A 20,845-nucleotide genomic window follows, 5' to 3' on the forward strand; every position below is an offset into this window, starting at 1 on the left:
AATGTTCAGTAGATCCATTATCATTTACACACAGTTTCAAGTTGGTTTTATTCATTTTAAAGTGTATATAAAAAAATGACAGGCATAGTGGCACATTCTTTGGTGAGAACTACTAATTTTAATGCCATTTTTAAATTCAGGTTATATTATCTGTTTACCTTACACTAGGCATACTTGTACAGTACATAGGCCTACATAATAAACTTAACGGATGAATAAATAAATGCTTTTTGAATCATTACTAATAGAAAGGCCATCCAAATGACAATTTACAGCTAGTGTTAATAGTACAGCTAAAGTTTGACCGACATTTTGAAATCTCCAATTAGAATCAAGTGTTGTTTTCCCCCTGCCCACTACATGCACATTGCGAGGTCAGAATAAATATTCAAGGAAACTCTTGCTAAGAGCACATGTTTTCAAGTGACAAGCGCTGAAAATATAGGACAGTGCTCTAATTTTCCCCTTGCCTTTCCGCACCTGCCGGCATAGCAGCGCTAGGCAGAACAGAATTGAACAGTCATTTTCCATATAACCCAATGCAATTCTCAGCTTTGAGCAACGGAACTGCCAGAAATGTATGTTCACGGTGTAATAACAGAATTGCTGCTCTTTTAGGAGGGGGTAATCCAAGTCTCAAGTCTTTTGATAGTTCCAGTCCAAGTTAAATCCTGAGTCATTGATGCTCAAGTGAAAGTCAAGTCGCAAAATTTGCAACCCGGGTGGTACTTGAGTCCAAGTCACGTGACTCAAGTCCACATCTCTGGTAGCTACCAATTTAAAGTATATTATGTCGCTATTTAATCATGTTATGGTCATTCAAACATTTGACTAATTCTTATTTATTTTCAGCTAAATATAGTTTAAGTATCCCATCAAGTATTATTCAGTATCCATGTTCTTTTCCATGTTACTAATAAATGAAAAAAATACATGCACATTTCTAGTGGTGTTCTGTAGTTTCCTTTTCATTTATTTATATTTCCTCATAATATAATAACTAGGGGAAGTGTAAAAGGACAGCTAATCCTCCAATTTGGGGAAAGTTACTAGAATTTTGAGTGAGTGGATTAATAGTCATTTCTGCCACCCCACACCCACAGCAGATACTCGGTTTAGTAAAGAGGATACGTGGTGCTCCTTTCATCTCCTCAAATTAGGTCATTTTTTAACCTCTCAAGGCACCATCTGCTACGCAAATGTATGTGTTTAGCACCCCCTTGGCAATGAGAGAGGACAAGGATGACGGCCTAATTATCCCAAATCCATATTTAGCAAATACAGTGATGGTTAATCAATTAGAGTTGCTGATCTGCTGCATGCCTCAATTATCTGCTTTGTGCCAATCACAAAGGAGAGGGCGGTCACTGGAGACTGGTTGGGCCACTTAACAAGTCTGACATCTCTGGGCTTACAGGGATAAGGAGCAGGGAGCTCAGTAGGTTTCTCTATTGAAAGCACTGCCAGTGTGTCTGCTGTTGTATCTTAAAAATGGCATAACCTGACTAGTTCGAACTGAAAACATCTAAGTAATATTTAAGACAAAGAAAAAAATGTAGGTGCACAACTCCATTTTGCTCCTCCCTTCCTATAAGCAGAAACAGGAAGTACCCGTTCTAAGGTCTATACAATGCTGGTCTGACCAATCGGAATCCATGCTTCAAGATTGTTTTGATCACGCGGACTGGGATATGTTCCTGGGTAGCCTCTGAGAATAACATCGACAAAATAAACGGATATGCTGACTGAGTTCATCAGAAAGTATATACAATATGTTGTACCCACTGTGACTATTAAAACCTACCCAAACCAGAAACCGTTGATAGATGGCAGCATTCACATAAAACTAAAAGCGCGAACCACTGCATTTAACCATGGCAAGGTGACTGGGAATATGGCCGAATACAAACAGTGTACTTATTCCCTCAGTCAATCAAACAGGCAAAATGTCAGTACAGAGACAAAGTGGAGTTGCAACTCAACAGCTCAGACACGAGACGCATGTGGCAGGTTCTACAGACAATCACGGACTATAAAGGGAAAACCAGCCACGTCGCAGACACCAACGTCTTGCTTCCGGACAAGCTTTGAGAATAACACAGTGACACAGACATGGCCCGCTACCAAGGACTGTGGGTTCTCCTTCTCCGTGGCCGATGTGAGTTGAGACATTTAAGAAAGTTAACCCTCGCAAGGCTGCCGGCCCAGACATCATCCCTAGCTGCGTCTTCAGAGAATGCTCAGACCAGCTGGCTACAGTGTTTATATAGATATTCAATGTCTCCATATCCCAGTCTGCTGTCCCCACTTACTGCAAGATGTCCACCATTGTTACTGTACCCAACAAAGCAAAGGTAACTGAACTAAATGACTATCGCCCCATAGCACTCACTTCAAGTTAAAGATCATATCACCTCTACCTTACACCCTAGACCCACTTCTTTTTGCTTACCACCCCAATAGATGCACAGATGATGCAATCACCATTACACTGCCCTATCCTATTTGGACAAGAGGAATACCTATGTAAGAATGCTGTTCATTGACTATAGCCCAGTATCCAACACCATAGTACCCTTAAAGCTCATCATTAAGCTCGGGCCCTGGGTCTGAACACACCCTGTGCAACTTGGTCCTGGACTTCCTGACGGGCCGCCCCATGGTGGTGAAGGTAGGAAACAACACTCCCTTATCACCCATGACTGCGTGGCCATGCACACCTCCAACTCAATCATCAAGTTTGCAGAGGACACAATAGTAGTAGTAAGCCTGATTACCAACAACGGTGAGACAGCCTACAGGGAGGTGAGGGCCCTGGGAGAGTGGTGCCAGAATAATAACCTCTCACTCAACGTCAACAAAACAAAGGAGCTGATCGGTGACTTCAGGAAACAGCAGAGGGAGTGTGACAGGTTAAAGGACATATTCATAGCCTGTCATACATTGGAAAGTATTAGTAAGTTCATAGTATGTGAGGATCTTAAAACATCTAAGGTTAAAATATGCATTCAGTATTAGTTGATAGAGATTGATAACATTCATATAATTGTGTTAAAAGTCCAAATCTGTCAAAGGGTACGAATTGTGAGAGTAATGTGTAAACGTTATATTGATTACTTTATTTTGTGGTGCCTAAAAGTGTTAATCTGTGATCTACGAAATGCTTGTAATCTATGAGCCGGAGATCGATTGCTCTGGTCTCCACCCATATTCCTGGGGAAATTCGCGGTCTTTTTCTCATTGAACTAAATGTTGACTTGAGAATACAACACCGTATCACTCTCGTGATTATTTCTCCCGTTTTCAGGTACTTTATTGATGATAAAAATAGTAATTTAAATGTTATAACTAGCGAACATGTCAAGAGTGTTTAAGGTGGCTGAAAGTAACATTGCTGTAGTGATGGCAGCCATGGAACCAGTCCTGGTGCAGAGTAGACAGGGAACAACTGTGGCTGTATACTGTAGCAGGAAGGGATACCAAGCTGATCATAGGTGATACGTCTTGGAGGGTGTCTCTCTCTTTGTGGCAGCTGGTAGGCTGGTTCCTCAGGTTCAGCAGCATCAGTATATGAAGGAAAGGCACTTGGTGGACGATCATCAGGCAAATTTTCAGCAGGCAAGTTAATCTCCTCAGCAGGTAGGTCTTTAACTGTTGTCTCCTCCAGCCGCTTTTCAACAAGAGGCTGTGCTGGTAGTGTATAAGGGACTGGCACTGCAACTGTCTGTTTCACTGTTGGGGGTCTGTGTTCCCACTCTCTCGCTGGTTCAGCATTCCTCTCCTCAGGTACTGTAGGAGATGTGGGAACCTGTAGCGGATCATGATGAAGGTCATATTCATCCCCACTGTCTTCATCAGAATCTAGAGTCTGTGATGCATGCTGGTGTCTCCTCGTTTTCTGACTTTTGTCCACTTTGGTCATTTCTGGTTGTGTCTCAAAAGGTAAGTGGTCACAGGACATGAGCAGATTTCTGTGCAGGACCCTGGAGCGTCCCCTACCCTTTTCTGGTCTCAATTCATAAATCGGCAGGTCTGAACCCATTTGTCTCACCACTGTGTGAATTGTATCTTCCCAATAGTTACGGAGTTTTCCTGGTCCTCCTCTTGGTGTCAGGTTTTTAATCAGAACTCGCTCGCCAGGCTGTAGCACTGAACTCCTAACTTTAGTGTCATAGTACTTCTTACTTCTTTCAGCGGCTTTCTGAGCATTTTCATTTGCAATGCTTCTTCCATCCCTCGTTTCCAGTTCTCCACGTATTCTCGCTGGTTACTGGAACCTGCCTCTCTGCACAATCCAAAGAGCATATCAACTGGAAGCCTGGGTGATCTCCCAAACAGAAGATAAAATGGTGAATAGCCAGTCACTTCGCAACGGGTGCAGTTATAGGCATAAACCAGTTTGTTCAGAGACTCCTTCCAATTTGACTTTTGTGTCTCAGTTAGTGTCTTTAACATTTGCAACAATGTTCTGTTCATGCGTTCCGCTTGACCGTTTCCCATCGGGTGATAGGGTGTTGTCCTGGACCCAGCCATGCCACTGAGTTTCTTTAACTGATGGAACAACTGATTTTCAAATTCTCCCCCTTGGTCATGGTGGATGCGGGACGGGAACCCAAACTTCAGGGCAAAATCATTGAAGATGAGATTTGCAGCAGTTTTACCTGACTTTGATGTGGTGGCGTAGGCTTGAGTGAAACGTGTAAAATGATCAACAATCACGAGGATGTACTCATATCCTCCTTTGCATCTGTCGAGATGAAGGAAGTCTATACATACCTGTTCAAATGGCTGTGTTGTCACAATGTTTGTCAGAGGAGCTCTTGTTGCATGGGCTGGCCTTTTCTGCTTGACACAGCTACAAGTTTTAGTCACATAGTGCTCGATGTCAGATTGCATATATGGCCAGAAGAAGCGGTCACGTACTAGTGATACAGTGCGGTCAGTACCTTGGTGTCCCATGTTATTGTGCAACTCTTCCATCACTTTACCTTTGTACTGCTCTGGTAGAACTAACTGCTTGCGGGCTGTAGTGATTCTGTACAAAATGCCATCACTGTCTATTGTCAATTTGTCCCATTCTCTGAATAGGCATTTTGTCTTTGGACTGATCCACCCAGACAGACAGTGTGGTGAAGAAGACTCAACAGCATCTCTTCAACCTCAGGAGGCTTAAGAAATTTGTCTTGGCCCCTAAAACACTCAAACTTTTACAGATGCACAACTGAGAGCATCCTGTCGGGCTGTATCACCACCTGGTACGGCAACTGCACCGCCCGCAACCGCAGGGATCTCCAGAAAGTGGTGTGGTCGGCCCAACGCATCACCGGGGTCAAACCTGCCCTCCAGGACACCTACAGCACCCGATGTCACAGGAAGGCCAAAAATATGATAAAGGACATCAACCACCCGAGCCACGGCCTGTTCACCCCGCTATCATCCAGAAGGCAAGGTCAGGTGCATCAAAGCTGGGACCAAGACACTGAAAAACAGCTTCTATCTCAAGGCCATCAGACTGTTAAATAGCCATCACTAGCCGGCTTCCACCCGGTTACATAACCCTGCACCTTAGAGGCTGCTGCCCTATATACATAGACTTGGAATCACTGGCCACTTTAATAATGGAACACTAGTCACTTTAATAATGTTTAAATAATGTTTACATACAGCTTAACCCATCTCATATGTATATACTGTATTCTATTCAATGCTACTCCGACATTGCTTGAGCTAATATTTAAATATTTCTTAATTAGATTATTGTGAGGTGTTATATACTACGGTACTGTTGGAGCTAGGAACACAAGCATTTCGCTACACCCACAATAACATATGCTAAATATGTGACCAATAAAATTTGATTTTGATAATTGGTTTGTCAGATTAGAGAAAGAATAGCAGGGAAATCAGAGAGGGATGAGAGAGTAAGGAGAGTAAGGGAGAGAAGAAGTGAGAAGTAGAGGGGAAAAGGGAAATAAACACTCCCTTGATGAATCTGTCTGAGCACAGAGTTCCTCTGAGCAAGCCCATGCCATGTGATGGGCTAGAGCAAAGGAACCTGGGTAATAACAATAACACCAGGGTCTCCACTACAAATTCCAGAGGTAGCATTGACAGATGCACACAGTCCATCCGCTCTAGTCAAGGTGCACAGAATACACTCTATAGAGTGCATTCTATTTCTGTGGTACACTATCTAATCCCCTCCAATTCCTCAAAGCACCTTCCATTTTCCAAGAACAATCTGGAAGCGATCCTGCATGCCCTCGCTTTCATCATCCTGGTGTATGTTTTAAAGTTGCTGGGGCAGTGGGGTGAAGAAGTCACAGCCCAGTCCAAACACACCAAACAGTCATAATTAAACTACATTTTAGTCCTTTTCGGAAACACTTTTGCATTGTCGGGCAGAGGGAGGCCAACTAGGGCCAAGTGTATGGATAAATAAGTAACTTAACAGTAACTTAACTTAAATAAGTAACTTAACAGAGTCGTTCAAGTGGGCCCATAAGATTTGCCAAGTGGAGGGCAACGGGTGTGTGACATCTCTCCTGTCCAGGGTACATTGAGGTCTTTATCTGGCATTATGAGATAATGCATTGGTTTTGGGGCTCACAAATCGCGGGCAAAGTGAATTTTATTTTGAGGTACAACTGTACTGGGGTATTACATTCTTTGATTTATTTTTCAGTAAGTGTACACTTTGATAAAGAATACTCAAGAAAGTTAATCAAAGTGACTGAATTATTTGCTTTTTGCTAAGACGAATCACCACAACAAACACTATGAAATACCAGAGAGATGAAGTTGTAGTACTCATAAGGCGCAAAATAGAGATTTTCCGCCACCTAGTGGAGAGTTATTTCACCACAGGTGCGTAGGAAAACTTCTGCTGTCATTTGTATCCCCTGCCAAGAGGGTACAACAGACTAGAGTAACATAACACCTGGGCTGCAGTCTTAAGACCCAGGCTGAAATAATGACATTTTCACAATCTTTTCCCAACTCAAGTGCTGCATTTCAGCACTTCTCCCTATCTGACAGACCTAGTCTAGACTCTATAGCCATTGTGAATTTATCTAGATTACACATAACTGCTAAGGCTGAAGCCTCCAGAAACAGCCTGGCTGTTTAGAAATGTAAACAGCATCCAAGACGTCCGACCGTAGTTTTCAACGTAATGTTGATATCTTCGGCTGTGAGCGATAGAGAAAATAAAATAATCAACCTCAGCAACAATCATTTGGATAATTCAATGGATGTTTTGTGCACAAAGGTGATGACTAAAGTGTCTTATTAGGAATTTTCTAATCTGACTTCTCTATGTGGCCGTCAATGGAAATTGTGTTTCTTGGCCAGGCCTCAGTTAAACTGCAGTACCGAAGCAAGACTGTAGTTGCAGTCGAAACCATGCTTCTAGACCGGAACCCTGGCCTCTTGGTGTGTGGTCCTGAGGCGTTTCACTTCCTGCTCTCAGAGGCCTGTTAGGCCAATCAGTGGCGAGAGCCTGGCATAACCCTCTGAGATCCCTCTGAAGTGGGTGAGTAAACGGTCAGTGATCCATCTCAAACACTGATTAACTCCCAGAGCTAATTCCCCACATACCACAGCAGAGCACAGCACTTTGCTGGCGGGCCTTTTCAAATGTCAATGAAAGAGTCAAGGGCCTCATCATCAAACAGCCTGCCAGGCAGCAAGTTGACTGGGGGTAATAGCCTCAGCCTGCCAGGCAGCAAGTTGACTGGGAGTAATAGCTTCAGCCTGCCAGGCAGCAAGTTGACTGGGAGTAATAGACTCAGCCTGCCAGGCAGCAAGTTGACAGGGAGTAATAGCCTCAGCCTGCCAGGCAGCAAGTTGACTGGGAGTAATAGCCTCAGCCTGCCAGGCAGCAAGTTGACTGGGGGTAATAGCCTCAGCCTGCCAGGCAGCAAGTTGACTGGGAGTAATAGCCTCAGCCTGCCAGGCAGCAAGTTGACTGGGAGTAATAGCCTCAGCCTGCCAGGCAGCAAGTTGACTGGGAGTAATAGCCTCAGCCTGCCAGGCAGCAAGTTGACTGGAAGTAATAGCCTCAGCCTGCCAGGCAGCAAGTTGACTGGGAGTAATAGCCTCAGCCTGCCAGGCAGAAAGTTGACTGGGAGTAATAGCCTCAGCCTGCCAGGCAGCAAGTTGACTGGGAGTAATAGCCTCAGCCTGCCAGGCAGCAAGTTGACTGGGGGTAATAGCCTCAGCCTGCCAGGCAGCAAGTTGACTGGGAGTAATAGCCTCAGCCTGCCAGGCAGCAAGTTGACTGGGGGTAATAGCCTCAGCCTGCCAGGCAGCAAGTTGACTGGGGGTAATAGCCTCAGCCTGCCAGGCAGCAAGTTGACTGGGAGTAATAGCCTCAGCCTGCCAGGCAGAAAGTTGACTGGGAGTAATAGCCTCAGCCTGCCAGGCAGCAAGTTGACTGGGAGTAATAGCCTCAGCCTGCCAGGCAGCAAGTTGACTGGGGGTAATAGCCTCAGCCTGCCAGGCAGCAAGTTGACTGGGAGTAATAGCCTCAGCCTGCCAGGCAGCAAGTTGACTGGGAGTAATAGCATTAATAGCTTCAGCCTGCTAGTAAGCGACTGGGTGCACACAGACTGGTGGCATTTTTTTTAACTGTCACCACTGACATCACATAGAGAAACTGCATTGTGCACTGAGCAATAGTGTGTGTGTGTGTGTGTGTGTGTGTGTGTGTGTGTGTGTGTGTGTGTGTGTGTGTGAGAGAGACTTGTGTCCATGTCAGGCCTTTTCTTGCCCCCCCCACCAGACCATAATTGCCTGGGTAAATGTTTATTGTGGCAGCCCTAGTCCAGACACGCCCCAGACGGGTCTAAACATGTGGAAACCATTTTCATTCTTAATACATGCAAATGTATGTCCAATATATGCAACAGGCTTAGAGCAGGTTTATGTGTCCAGAGGGCCAGTCAAAATAAGTGAGGGCAGGGCTCCACAAGAACACAAACAGTAGAGCTAGAACAGACCTTTGATCAGCAGTCAGCCACACGGCATATCTAGAGAAACTGATGAGCTAACATTGCTAAAGCAATAGGATATTTTTTTTTATCCAACTTGAGGACAGGAGTAATGTGAGAACTCTAATAAAAGACAAGAGAGTTGAAGGTTTCCATACCCAATTGTCTGGATATTGTGGGGCAGGCTAGCCAGCCATGTTCACACCACAGGCCAACGTAGAAATATAGAATTTGTTACTGATCAAATGTAGGGGGGGGAAGCCTAGGTCACGTTTGGTCACGTGCATACACTATATGCAACACACTGACCGATGAAGATAGAAATACCATGAATAGAGCATTTGTGAATCCTTACTCTGTCAGAAGCATCTCTGTTCTACACAATAGATTTCTGAATAAATATCTGCACATTCCAAAAAGCTTGTGCATACTGAACGCGGCCCTGGCTGGGAGAGGCCTTAGCTTTAACAGATAGGTAGCAAGGGAGGAGTCAGGTACGTACCTCAGAGGTGGCGAGGAGGTAGACAGGGCTGGCGGGCGGGGCCTGACTCTGCTCACAGCTCAGGCCCAGGGAGGTGATGATCTCCGTCAGGACCTCGTAGCGCCGCGCATTGCTCATCTTCAGCTCGTCAAAACCCTGAGACGACACAATATCTTCAGAGTTGGGGGCCGTCTCCAGGTGCACCTGAGGTCAGTGGTGAGAGGGCAAAGGTCAGCTGAAAGGTTAAGTGGTTGTAAAATGCACATTCACCTAAATGAATGAATACTGTATATTAATTGCTAAATAAGTTAGTTAACATGAGCAGCAGCAATACTTTCCATTTAAAGAGCATTTTATTTACAAATCTAGTGCTTTACATGTGAAATGACATCTTTGACTGATCGAGACAGTGGAGTGCAAACCTGACACAGCACAGCCTCCCCTCGGTCCTCTCCACGCGTCACCCTGACGATGACCATGTCCTTGTCTCCACCATCTCCGTCCCACTTCAGCTCCCCCCAGACTTCCGTCTCTCCAGGGACCCCACCACTCTGCAGCTCCCTGACAAACACACTCCCGCTGGCAAGCACACTTAGATCCAGCTCTGTGGTATCAGCCTTGGTGAAGCTTAGCCTGCAGATCTGGCTCCTCCTGCTCTTCCTGGGCACCAGGGCCAGCCCCGTGGGGCAGAGGGTGGAGGAGAGCCCCAGGACCCTGCCACCCTGCTCCAGGTATGCAAGGAAACGGGCCTGGAGCTGGGGGGTAAGGGGTTCGTCTGAGGCCAGCACTAGCAGGGTGGCACTCTCCAGCCAGGGTTCACTGAGGGCTTGCTGGGGCCTCAGAGGGTACACCGTGTAGCTGTCCATGTCGATGCACTCGCCCAGCAGCGAACGCACCCTCTGGAACTTCTCCTGGCAGCCACCCGTGAACACCAGCACGTTGGGGGGCTTCCCGGTAACATTGACCCGTCGGCTTTGACCAACAAAGCTCTCTGCCTCATCCTCCTCAAACTCGTCCAGAGTCTCGTCCCCGCTGTCCGTGCACGTGGCGTAGTCGTCGGGAAGGTCAGGGATGTTGTCGACCGAGGCGTACTTGACGGAGAGGATGGTGCTGTTCTCCAGCTCCAGGCACTCGTGGCAGCTGGAGAGGTGGAGGTGGCGGCCGTGGCCCTCCATGTGCTGGTGGTTGATGCCAAGTGAGTTGTCCCCGCTGTCCACCCCAGGGCTGGCTCCTCGTAGGTGCTCGGAGCCTCGTCTTTCCACTAAAGCTCTCTGGATCTCTGGCGGTTGGAGAAGGCTGCACTTCCTATTTTGTGTTAGCTGGAGGTCGCCTCTCACTGAGAGTAGCTCACACTCGCAGGGAGAAGGCTCAGAGAGTATGATCTCAGTCTGTTTTTTGAGGGAGAGGGAAGTGATGTGCTTTTCCAACTTTCCTTTCTCCAGAAGTTCTTTGAACGCAGATTCTCGGAGCAGGACAGCTGGGGAAATTAGTACAAAGGGCAATATTTGAATTGCAAAATATGTCCCTCTCTCAGTTTTAAGCAATGTGAAAAAATGTCACAATAGACTTGGAAAACTGATTTGTATCATGTGTTTGGATATAGCCTAGCTAAGTGAAGTTCTGAGATGGCATTGGCCAAGAACTGAAACTTATCTGCTGTTAGGAAACAAATGGCCTCTTTTTAAAAATAGCCTTAAAAATACTAACATTTTTATTTTAAATATCCTAAGTTTACAATAAAGTTGAGGATAGGTATAAAACTGTATATACACACACGAGATGAGAAACCATTGACATTTTTGCAATAATGACACTCACAGACTATCTTTGAAGGCACTAGTCCATTGTCCAGTTGAAGGCGATCTTCCATAAACGCCACCCCAAGGCGGCTGAAGTTGTCAACGCTGGCCTGAGCCACGGCCCTGAACGGATGCAATGGGCTACAGGCCAGAGGGAGACAGTAGTCTGACCACTTCAGCACCTAGACAACACAGCATAGTACACAGGTCAGTAGGATTTAACTGTTAGTGGACGGTGGAAGGAAAAGAGGATCATATCAGACTTTGTTTTCTAGATTAGTTGGGATCGGGATTAGTTCAACAATCAACAGAACATAGATACTGATAATGCACTAAGCAAAATATACCTGCTGCCCGAGAGTAAAATAACAATTTGTGTGTTTAAAGGGACCTTTAAATGGCTGAAGGGGAATTAAGGATTTCCTCTCCAACCAAAACATTTTGGCTCCAGGATCTTAACATGGCATCTCAAGTGTCAGTTGACCCTCCATATTAAAGACCTGCTTTTTAAAGCATGACTTCCAAAAGGCCAGTCTTTCTCTTCCCTTGAGCCTTTTGAAGGAAAACAGCCCAATCGAACAGAGTGGGGTTTCACTGCCCAGTGCAGTCCCACCCACACGTGAGGAACAATGGAGCGGAAGTAAACACTCAGAAGGAAAGAAAGTGGCCTGTCTAAGGTTCAAATCCTCTGTCCAGTCAGCAAAAGAGAGCATCCCCCCCGAACTATACAAGCATAGTCTCAAAAACCCGACCCTAGGCAACAGTGACTAGTGCAGGGGTCTCCAACCAGTCGATCGCAAGCTACCAGTAGCTCATAGCCCACCTATGAGTAGCTCGCCACACAATTCTAAAAGTATGTGCAATTTTCACGTGTTTCAAACTGTCATAAAGAAATCTCACAAGCATCCAACACCACAAGCTACTATCTAATCAACGCAACAGTGACATTATCCCGCCACACCTGGTTAAGCACCACTGGCTTAAAAGCCTAACACAATATCTGCCAATTAATTTCCAGCAATATTGCCCGTCTGTCTGTGTGGTGCGCGCGTTTGTCTATCACTCTATGTGTAGCCAAGTTGATGTGATAACCGTCTTGTGGGTTGATTGAAATACTTTCCCCAAAACTTTCTCAATTAAAATGTTAACTGCAAAGTAGACTTACCTGGCAGAAGTAAATCATTTGCATCTATAATTTACAAACTTTGCTATGAAACGAGCAGCAAAACATTAGACTGCACATTCCTCACTTGCTACAGTGAACAAAAACATAAATGCAACATGTAAAGTCTTGGTCTCATGATTCATGAAATTAAACATCCCAGAAATGTTCCATAAGCACAACTGAAGAATTTCTGCACAAACTGTCAGAAACCGTCTCAGGGAAACTCATCTGTGTGCTGGTCATCCACACCAGGGTCTTGACCTGACTGCAGTTCGGCGTTGTCACGGACTTCAGTGGGAAAATTCTCTCCTTCGATGGCCACTGGCATAGAAGTGTGCTCTTCATGGATGAATCACAGTTTCAACTGTAAGAGGCAGATGGCAGATAGCGTGTATGGAGTCGTGTGGGCGAGGGCTTGCTGATGTCAACGTTGTGAACAGAGTGCCCCATTTTATTGATGGCAATTTGAATGCAGAGATACCATGAGATCCTGAGGCCCATTGTCATGCCCTTCATCCACCGCCATCACCTCATGTTTCAGCATGATAATTAGAGGTCGGCCGATTAATTAGGGCCGATTTCAAGTTTCCATAACAATCGGAAATCTGTATTTTTGGACACCGATTTTGCCTATTTTTAAAATGATTTTTTACAACTTTATTTAACGAGGCAAGTCAGTTAAGAACACATTCTTATTTTCAATGACGGCCTAGGAACGGTGGGTTAACTGCCTTGTTCAGGGGCAGAACGACAGATTTTTTACCTTGTCAGCTCAGGGATTCAATCTTGCAACCTTACGGTTAACTAGTCCAACGCTCTAACCCCCTTCCTCACGAGGAGCCTGCCTGTTACGCGAATGCAGTAAGAAGCCACGGTAAGTTGCTAGCTAGCATTAAGCTTATCTTATAAAAAACAATCAATTATAATCACTAGTTATAACTACACATGGTTGATGATATTACTAGTTTATCTAGCGTGTCCTGCGTTGCATATAATCGATGCGGTGCGCATTCGCGAAAAAGGACTGTCGTTGCTCCAACGTGTACCTAACCATAAACATCAATGCCCTTCTTAAAATAAATACACAGACGTATATATTTTTAAACCTGCATATTAAGCTAAAAGAAAGGTTAGCAGGCAATATTAACCAGGTGAAATTGTGTCACTTCTCTTGCGTTCATTGCACGCAGAGTCAGGGTATATGCAACAGTTTGGGCCGCCTGGCTCGTTGCGAACTAATTTGCCAGAATTTTACGTAATTTTGACATAACATTGAAGATTGTGCAATGTAACAGGAATATTTAGACTTAGGGATGCCATCCGTTAGAAAAAATACGGAACGGTTCCGTATTTCACTGAAAGAATAAACGTTTTGTTTTCAAAATTATAGTTTCCGGATTCGACCATATTAATGACCTAAGGCTCGTATTTCTGTGTGTTACTATGTTAGAATTAAGTCTATGATTTGATAGAGCAGTCTGACTGAGCAATGGTAGGCAACAGCAGGCTCGTAAGCATTCATTCAAACAGCACTTTTGTGCGTTTTGCCAGCAGCTCTTCGCAATGCTTCAAGCATTGCGCTGTTTATAACTTCAAGCCTATCAACTCTCGAGATTAGGCTGGTGTAACCGATGTGAAATGGCTAGCTAATTAGCGGGGTGCACGCTAATAGCGTTTCAAACGTCACTCGCTCTGAGATTTGGAGTGGTTGTTCCCCTTGCTCTGCATGGGTAACAATGCTTCGAGGGTGGCTGTTGTTGATGTGTTCCTGGTTCAAGCCCAGGTAGCGGCGAGGAGAGGGATGGAAGCTATACTGTTACACTGGCAATACTAAAGTGCCTATAAGAACATACAATAGTCAAAGGTATATGAAATACAAATCGTATAGAGAGAAATAGTCCTATAATTCCTATAATAATTACAACCTAAAACTTCTTACCTGGGAATATTGAAGACTCATGTTAAAAGGAACCACCAGCTTTCATATGTTCTCATGTTCTGAGCAAGGAACTTAAGCGTTAGCTTTCTTACATGGCACATATTGCACTTTTACTTTCTTCTCCAACACTTTGTTTTTGCATTATTTAAACCAAATTGAACATGTTTCATTATTTATTTGAGGCCAAATTGATTTTATTTATGTATTATATTAAGTTAAAATAAGTGTTCATTCAGTATTGTTGTAATTGTCATTATTACAAATAAATGTAAAAAAAAAATAAAAAAATCAAATTAAAATGAAAAAGAATCGGCCGATTAATCAGTATAGTCTTTTTTTGGCCCTCCAATAATCTGCATCAGTATCGGAAAATCATAATCGGTCGACCTCTAATGATAATGCACGGCCCCATGCCGCAAAGATCTGTACACAATTCCTGGAAGCTGAAAATGTCTCAGTTCTTCCATGGCCTGTATACTCACCAGACATGTCAACCATTGTGCATGTCTGGGATGCTTTGGATCGACGTGTACGAGTGTGTTCCAGTTCCAGGCCAATATCCAGAAACTTTGCACAGCCGTTGAAGAGGAGTGATACAACATTCCACAGGCCACAATCCACCATCTGATCAACTATATGCCAAAGAGATGTGTCACACTGCATGAGGGGAAACAAATGGTGTTCACACCAGATACTGACTGGCTTTCTGATCCACGCCACTACATTTAAGGTATCTGTGACCTATCCCCACCCATTACATTTTTACTTGTTGCATTTATATTTTTGTTCAGTGTTAGTTTTGTCACATACAGTGCCTTGCAAATGTATTCATCCACCTTGGCGTTTTTCCTATTTTGTTGCATTACAACCTGTAATTTAAATTGATTTTTATTTGGATGTTATGTAATGAACATAAACAAAATAGTCCAAATTGGTGAAGTGAAATTGTTTCAAAAAATAACAAACGGAAAAGTGGTGTGCGCATATGTATTCACACCCTTTGCTATGAAGCCCCTAAATAAGATCTGGTGCAACCAATTAACTTCAGAAGTCACATAATTAGTTAAATAAAGTCCACCTGTGTGCAATCTAAGTGTCACATGATCTGAGTAGATATACACCTGTTCTGAAAGGCTCCAGAGTCTGCAACACCATGAAGACCAAGGAGCTCCAAACAGGTCAAGAAATATCCAAAACTTTGAACATCCCATGGAGCACCATTAAATCCCTTATTTAAAAAATGGAAAGAAAATGGCACCACGACAAACCTGCCAAGAGGGCCCCCCACCAAACTCACGGACAAGGCAAGGATGACATTAATCAGAGGCAACAAAGAGACTGAAGATGACCCTGAAGGAGTTGCAAAGCTCCACAGCGGAGATTGGAGTATCTGTCTAAAGGACCACTTTAAGCCGTACACTCCACAGAGCTGGGCTTTATGGAAGAGTGGCCAGAAAAAGCCATTCCTTAAAGAACACGTTTGGTGTTTGCCAAAAGGCATGTGGGAGACTCCCCAAACATATGGAAGAAGGTACTCTGGTCAGACGACACTAAAACGGAGCTTTTTGGCCATCAAGGAATACGCTGTCTGGCGCAAACCCAACACCTCATCACCACAAGAACACCATCCCCAGAGTGAAGCATGGTGGTGGCAGCATCATGTTGTGGGGATGTCAAATTCTTGAGGGAAACCTGTTTGTCTTCAAGAGGTTTGAGACCGGTACAGAGGTTCACCTTCCAACAGGACAATGACCCTAAGCATACTGCTAAAGCAACACTTGAGTGGTATAAGGAAAAGCCTTTAAATGTCTTTGAATGGCCTAGTCAAAGCCCAGACCTCAATCCAATTGAGAATCTGTGGTATGACTTAAAGATTGCTGTACACCAGCGAACCCATCCAACTTGAAGGAGCTGGAGCAGTTTTGCCTTGAAGAATGGGCAAAAATCCCAGTGGCTAGATGTGCCAAGCTTATTGAGACATACCCCAAGATGCTCGCAGCTGTAATTTCTGCAAAGGGGGGCTGTACAAAGTATTGGGGGGTAGTTATGAATAGTTATGCGCACTCAAGTCATGTTTGTTTTCTTGTCTTATTTCACAAGATATTTTGCATCTTCAAAGTGGTAGGCATGTTGTGCAAATCAAATGATAACCCCCCATTTTTTAAAATTTTATTCCAGGTTGTAAGGCAACAAAATAGGAATAATGCAAAGTGGGTGAATACTTTCACAAGCCACTGTAAATGCTTGACAGTCTACAAAACTGACAGTTTCTTTGCTTCTCGATAAATATACTTGTGATCCATACTTTTTTATTTTCTGTAGTGTGATGAGCCTGGCTGCCCACTCTTTGTCCTGATGTAGCCTCTATGATGAAAGAAATGTTCTCTATCCGTGGGCCACAACTCAGAGAGGACCCCCACAAAAGAGTCCACTTGCTGAGGTCCTCACATGCCTAGGAACAATAATACAGACAACATATACACTGATCTACAGTATGAACACTGATGGTATGGATAGATATTAAAGCATGTTTTAGAAAGTTAGTATGATCGTTAGACATTAGTAAGACTACATATACGAAACTATGTAAAATAACTAACATATCATGTAAGTTAATGTGCACCAAAAACATATAACAAATTCACATCAAAATTGACTGTTTTTTGACGGATTAGCTATTCACCTCAGAGCATGCATAAACTGATAGCTAATAACGGGAGGAGGCCTATTTCACATTTCGTGCTCTGAATGGAACTGAGCAGCAGAATGCGTAACGTTACCTTCACGCCTGTCATTTAGCTGGCAAGCTGATCTTGCCCATTCATTGATAGCGAGTAGCTTATGTTTTTTGACAAGTGAAGGCCTCGGATGGTAGCTAACATACTAGCTAGCTAGCTATATCAAACAAACGTGTCACCTGAGGTTCGGTTATGTAAATAGCCTTGTCGCCCAACTTGAGAAAAACGTCCTCCTCCGGCAGAGGTGGACTGAGCTGCTTATTGACACTTTGCAGGCAGGTTGGTTGTCCTTTCTGAAGTCGAGGCTTCCCCAGTGGATTCAAGGCACAGAATGTGAAGCTAACGTTACTTGCATTGGTTTTGCTCCCCCCGCACAATTTGTGCAGGGTGCTCCGAATTACCACTGTGTAGCACTTTTGAAAGCGCACCCAAAGGTAGACGTAGCACAACGTTATTAGCATTTTCTTTACATTTGGAAAGCCGTTTTTGAGCCCATATGGTATGGCCTCTCTGCTCAGATTTTGACCCGACCGTGGCTTCCCTGTTGTTGACAGGATGGCTCTTCCCACTACAAATGTTCATTACGCATGCTCGCAGTCTGTGCAGGCGAGTGGCACAGTTTCTAAACCCAGAGGCACAACCTCGCGAGACTTCCGAGAACAAGACTTGCAAACAGACTAAACAGACCAGCCTGGGGTTTGAGAAGTGAACACATCTTCTTTAGTTATTCATTTTCTCTCAAATTAAAAGCATATGCTAGATTCAAACCAATGTTTTAAGTATATGAGCTTGTTATTACTCCAACCACATGAGAACAACAAACTGATATTCAGTTTCGTAAAAAACAACTTTATATCGAAGGAGAGCCTTTGATTAGACGGTTTGCACATGCGCAGTTTGGAGCGAGCAGTTTCAGTCTATGTTTTTGCTAGTGGTGCTCGGGTCAGCTGTTTGCTCACCCGCAACCGCCCGACTAGGCCTATGAGACAGTGAAAATCTGAAACTCCCAACAGACCCAACCGCTAAAATCGAAAGTGCACTGTAGGCTACAGTCAGAGACAGCGGAACGATTTTTTTGACATGGCTTGATTTAGATATGTTTTTGCTTATAATTTCCGATTTTTTGCTAGTCAACTTGTCTATAATTGTACCGAACAAAAATATAAATGCAACAATTACAGTTACAGTTCAGTTGGAAATGAGTCGATATAAATGAATTCATTAGGCCTTAATCTCTGGATTACATGACTGAGAATACAGATATGCATATGTTGGTCACAGATACAGTGCATTTGGAAAATATTCAGACCCCTTGACCTTTTCCAAATTTTGTTATGTTTCAGCCTTATTCTAAAATGCATAAAATAGTTGTTTGCCCTCATCAATCTACATGATTTTAGATTTTTTTGCAAATGTATAAAAAAAAATACAACTGAAATATTACAATTACTTAAGTATTAAGACCTTAAATAAAGGTTCAATTAAGAAAGCCGCATACAAACAGGCAGCTCCAAAATGCAGGTGTTTCAGCCTAGCTCAGTGCTTTCTGTGGTGGTGGGGCACTTGTTGGGATGCATTTGTTGAGTAAGGATGAATATGTTGGAGACCCATTTGATGTGTCGAATATGGTGAAGTTTGCACTGGGAAAAGTGGAGTCTCAGAGTGACCAGGATTTTTGAAGAACAGAGGCAGCCTCAAAAGAATCTGGACAACAGAAGTTTTGTGTTTTGAACATCAGTGTAGAGCACCCCTTCAAAGGAGTCATCTCAGGGGTGACGACGGATGTTCCGGTTGAAAACCTGAAGATAATTCCTGGTGTGGTTGGTGCCCGGTGTCTGACCCACTGGGTGAAAGGAGAAAAAGTTTCGATCCTGTTTTCTGATAAAGAGCAAATAACTACGCATGTGAAGCTTGGTTAAGTAAGATACGCCGTTAGAGCTTTCGTCCCCAAACCATTGCAGTGTAAGAATTGTAAAGGATTTTGCCATGTTTCAAATGTGTGCAGATGGACAGAGTATTGAAGAATGATGTTTAGAAGGACGACAGTGTTGCAATTGTGGTGGGGATCATGATCCCCAATTCCTGGAGTGTGCTATAAGGGTGAAGGAGATTGAGGTGGCAAGTTAGAGCAGTGAATCGAATCTCCTATGCGGATGCGATTAAAATAATTGAGAAAACATGTGATGCTAGGGAACATATGTTAGTGTTAAAAAGGTGGATTTTGTGGAGTTCATTGCTATAGTTAAACTGTACGGCACGTCTCAAAGAAATCTAAGAAACTAGACATTATTGTGGCTGCGGCAGAAAGGTTTTTGTGACTTAAGGATTTTACCTTTGAAGACCTGCAAGGGCCCTGGAAGACCTGACCTTTCAGGTTCCCCTTGAGCCTGTGTCAAATCTGTTTTATTTTTTAACAGAAAAGTAGTTTATTTGTATTTTTTTGTATTTTATTCCAACCTGCACATTAGGTGGCGGAAAGCACATTAAATTGTGCGATCGTAAATATACCATAGTAGAAGTAGTTTTTGGTGTGGTAGAAGTTAGATATATATTTGGTTTTTAATTTTATTTTCATGGTAGTACAGAATTGGGCAAATCATGATTGATCGTACATTCCAGCACAGTAGATCCCGGCATTCACTTAAACGATTGTTTGCGGACTGCCATGATATCGTAGAAGTATTCAGGCCTGGGAATTTAGCGGAGAATGTCTCTCCGTGGGGACTGGTCCCCTATGCAAGTTTCCATGTCTAGTCTGTTTGGGTGTTTGCTGTGATCGCAATGGACCAAAATAAATGTATGCGTGATGGCGCACGTGCGCAGCCGGTTTGGGTTCCGTGTCAGACCGGGCGCATTCCAGGACAGGGAGCTGTGCGGATCTGGATATCACCATACAGAGGTTTATTTTGTGGGAATATTCTTCTCGTCGGGCCCTAGAAATCGAGAACCTATCCCCACCCTGTTGTCTTGTCTGTCCTCCCTATTTCGTCCTATAGTAGAACGTCCGTTAGAGGGGTTGGCAGATTAGAGCAGGGCCAAGGGTGGGTCCCATATTGTGTACAGCTCCAGAGTGGGATTGTAGTGCCTTTCACCATATTGTTTGCAGTGCCTTCCCTTAGAATAACTATCATGTTGCAGTGCCATATAATACTTCAGTGGTGTGAGATTTGTAGTGACATATCAAAATAATTCCGTGTGCAGCTGATCTTTTGCATGGCGGATATACCTGAGAGAGTCAGGGGGAGGGTAACCTACCTGAGGGGAGGCCTTATTGTCTCGACACAGTCCGGGAAATCGTGCAGTCTGCTGTGGGAGGTGGGGAAACGGGGTTGTGTGCTGGAAAACATGAAATCCTGTGTTGGGTGGCGAGAAAAGGGGTTCACACTAAACTGTGACAGACGTACTGTGAAATTCTCTAAAATTATGTTGAAGGTGGCTTATAGTAAAAATATTAACATTTAAATTCTCTGGCAACAGTTCTGGTGGACATTCCTTCAGTCAGCATGCCAATTGCATGCTCCCTCAACTTGAGATATCTGTGGCATGGTGTGGTGTGACAAAACTACACATTTTATAGTGTCCTTTTATTGTCCCCCGCACAAGGTGCACCTCTGTAATGATCATGCTTTTTAATCAGCTTCTTGATATGACACACCTGTCAGGCAGATGGATAGTCTTGGCAAAGGCAAAATGCTCACTAACTGGTATGTAAACAAAATTGTGCAGAAAA

The 20,845-nt window shown here is 43.9% G+C and overlaps 1 protein-coding gene across 2 annotated transcripts in view; it reads right to left on the reverse strand.

Annotated features, from left to right (window-relative positions):
* The window catches only part of LOC115105454 (holocarboxylase synthetase (biotin-(proprionyl-CoA-carboxylase (ATP-hydrolysing)) ligase)), a 44,270-nt gene extending 26,563 nt beyond the window's left edge, over positions 1-17,707 (reverse strand). Inside the window, exons 1-5 of one of the 2 annotated variants that reach the window (XM_029627530.2) lie at positions 17,295-17,707; positions 16,683-16,829; positions 11,293-11,455; positions 9,897-10,951; positions 9,496-9,678 (exon numbers count right to left, since the gene is read on the reverse strand). In XM_029627530.2, the coding sequence (XP_029483390.2) occupies positions 9,496-9,678; positions 9,897-10,951; positions 11,293-11,455; positions 16,683-16,829; positions 17,295-17,576 (1,830 nt within the window). In that variant the 5' untranslated portion in view covers positions 17,577-17,707. The remainder of the gene's footprint in view (positions 1-9,495; positions 9,679-9,896; positions 10,952-11,292; positions 11,456-16,682; positions 16,830-17,294) is intronic. The other variant, XM_029627531.2, reaches the window with a different exon arrangement.
* Between the last annotated feature and the right edge of the window lie 3,138 nt (positions 17,708-20,845).

The sequence above is a fragment of the Oncorhynchus nerka genome, linkage group LG22 (assembly GCF_034236695.1).
Source record: "Oncorhynchus nerka isolate Pitt River linkage group LG22, Oner_Uvic_2.0, whole genome shotgun sequence".
Classification (NCBI taxonomy): Eukaryota; Metazoa; Chordata; class Actinopteri; order Salmoniformes; family Salmonidae; genus Oncorhynchus; species Oncorhynchus nerka.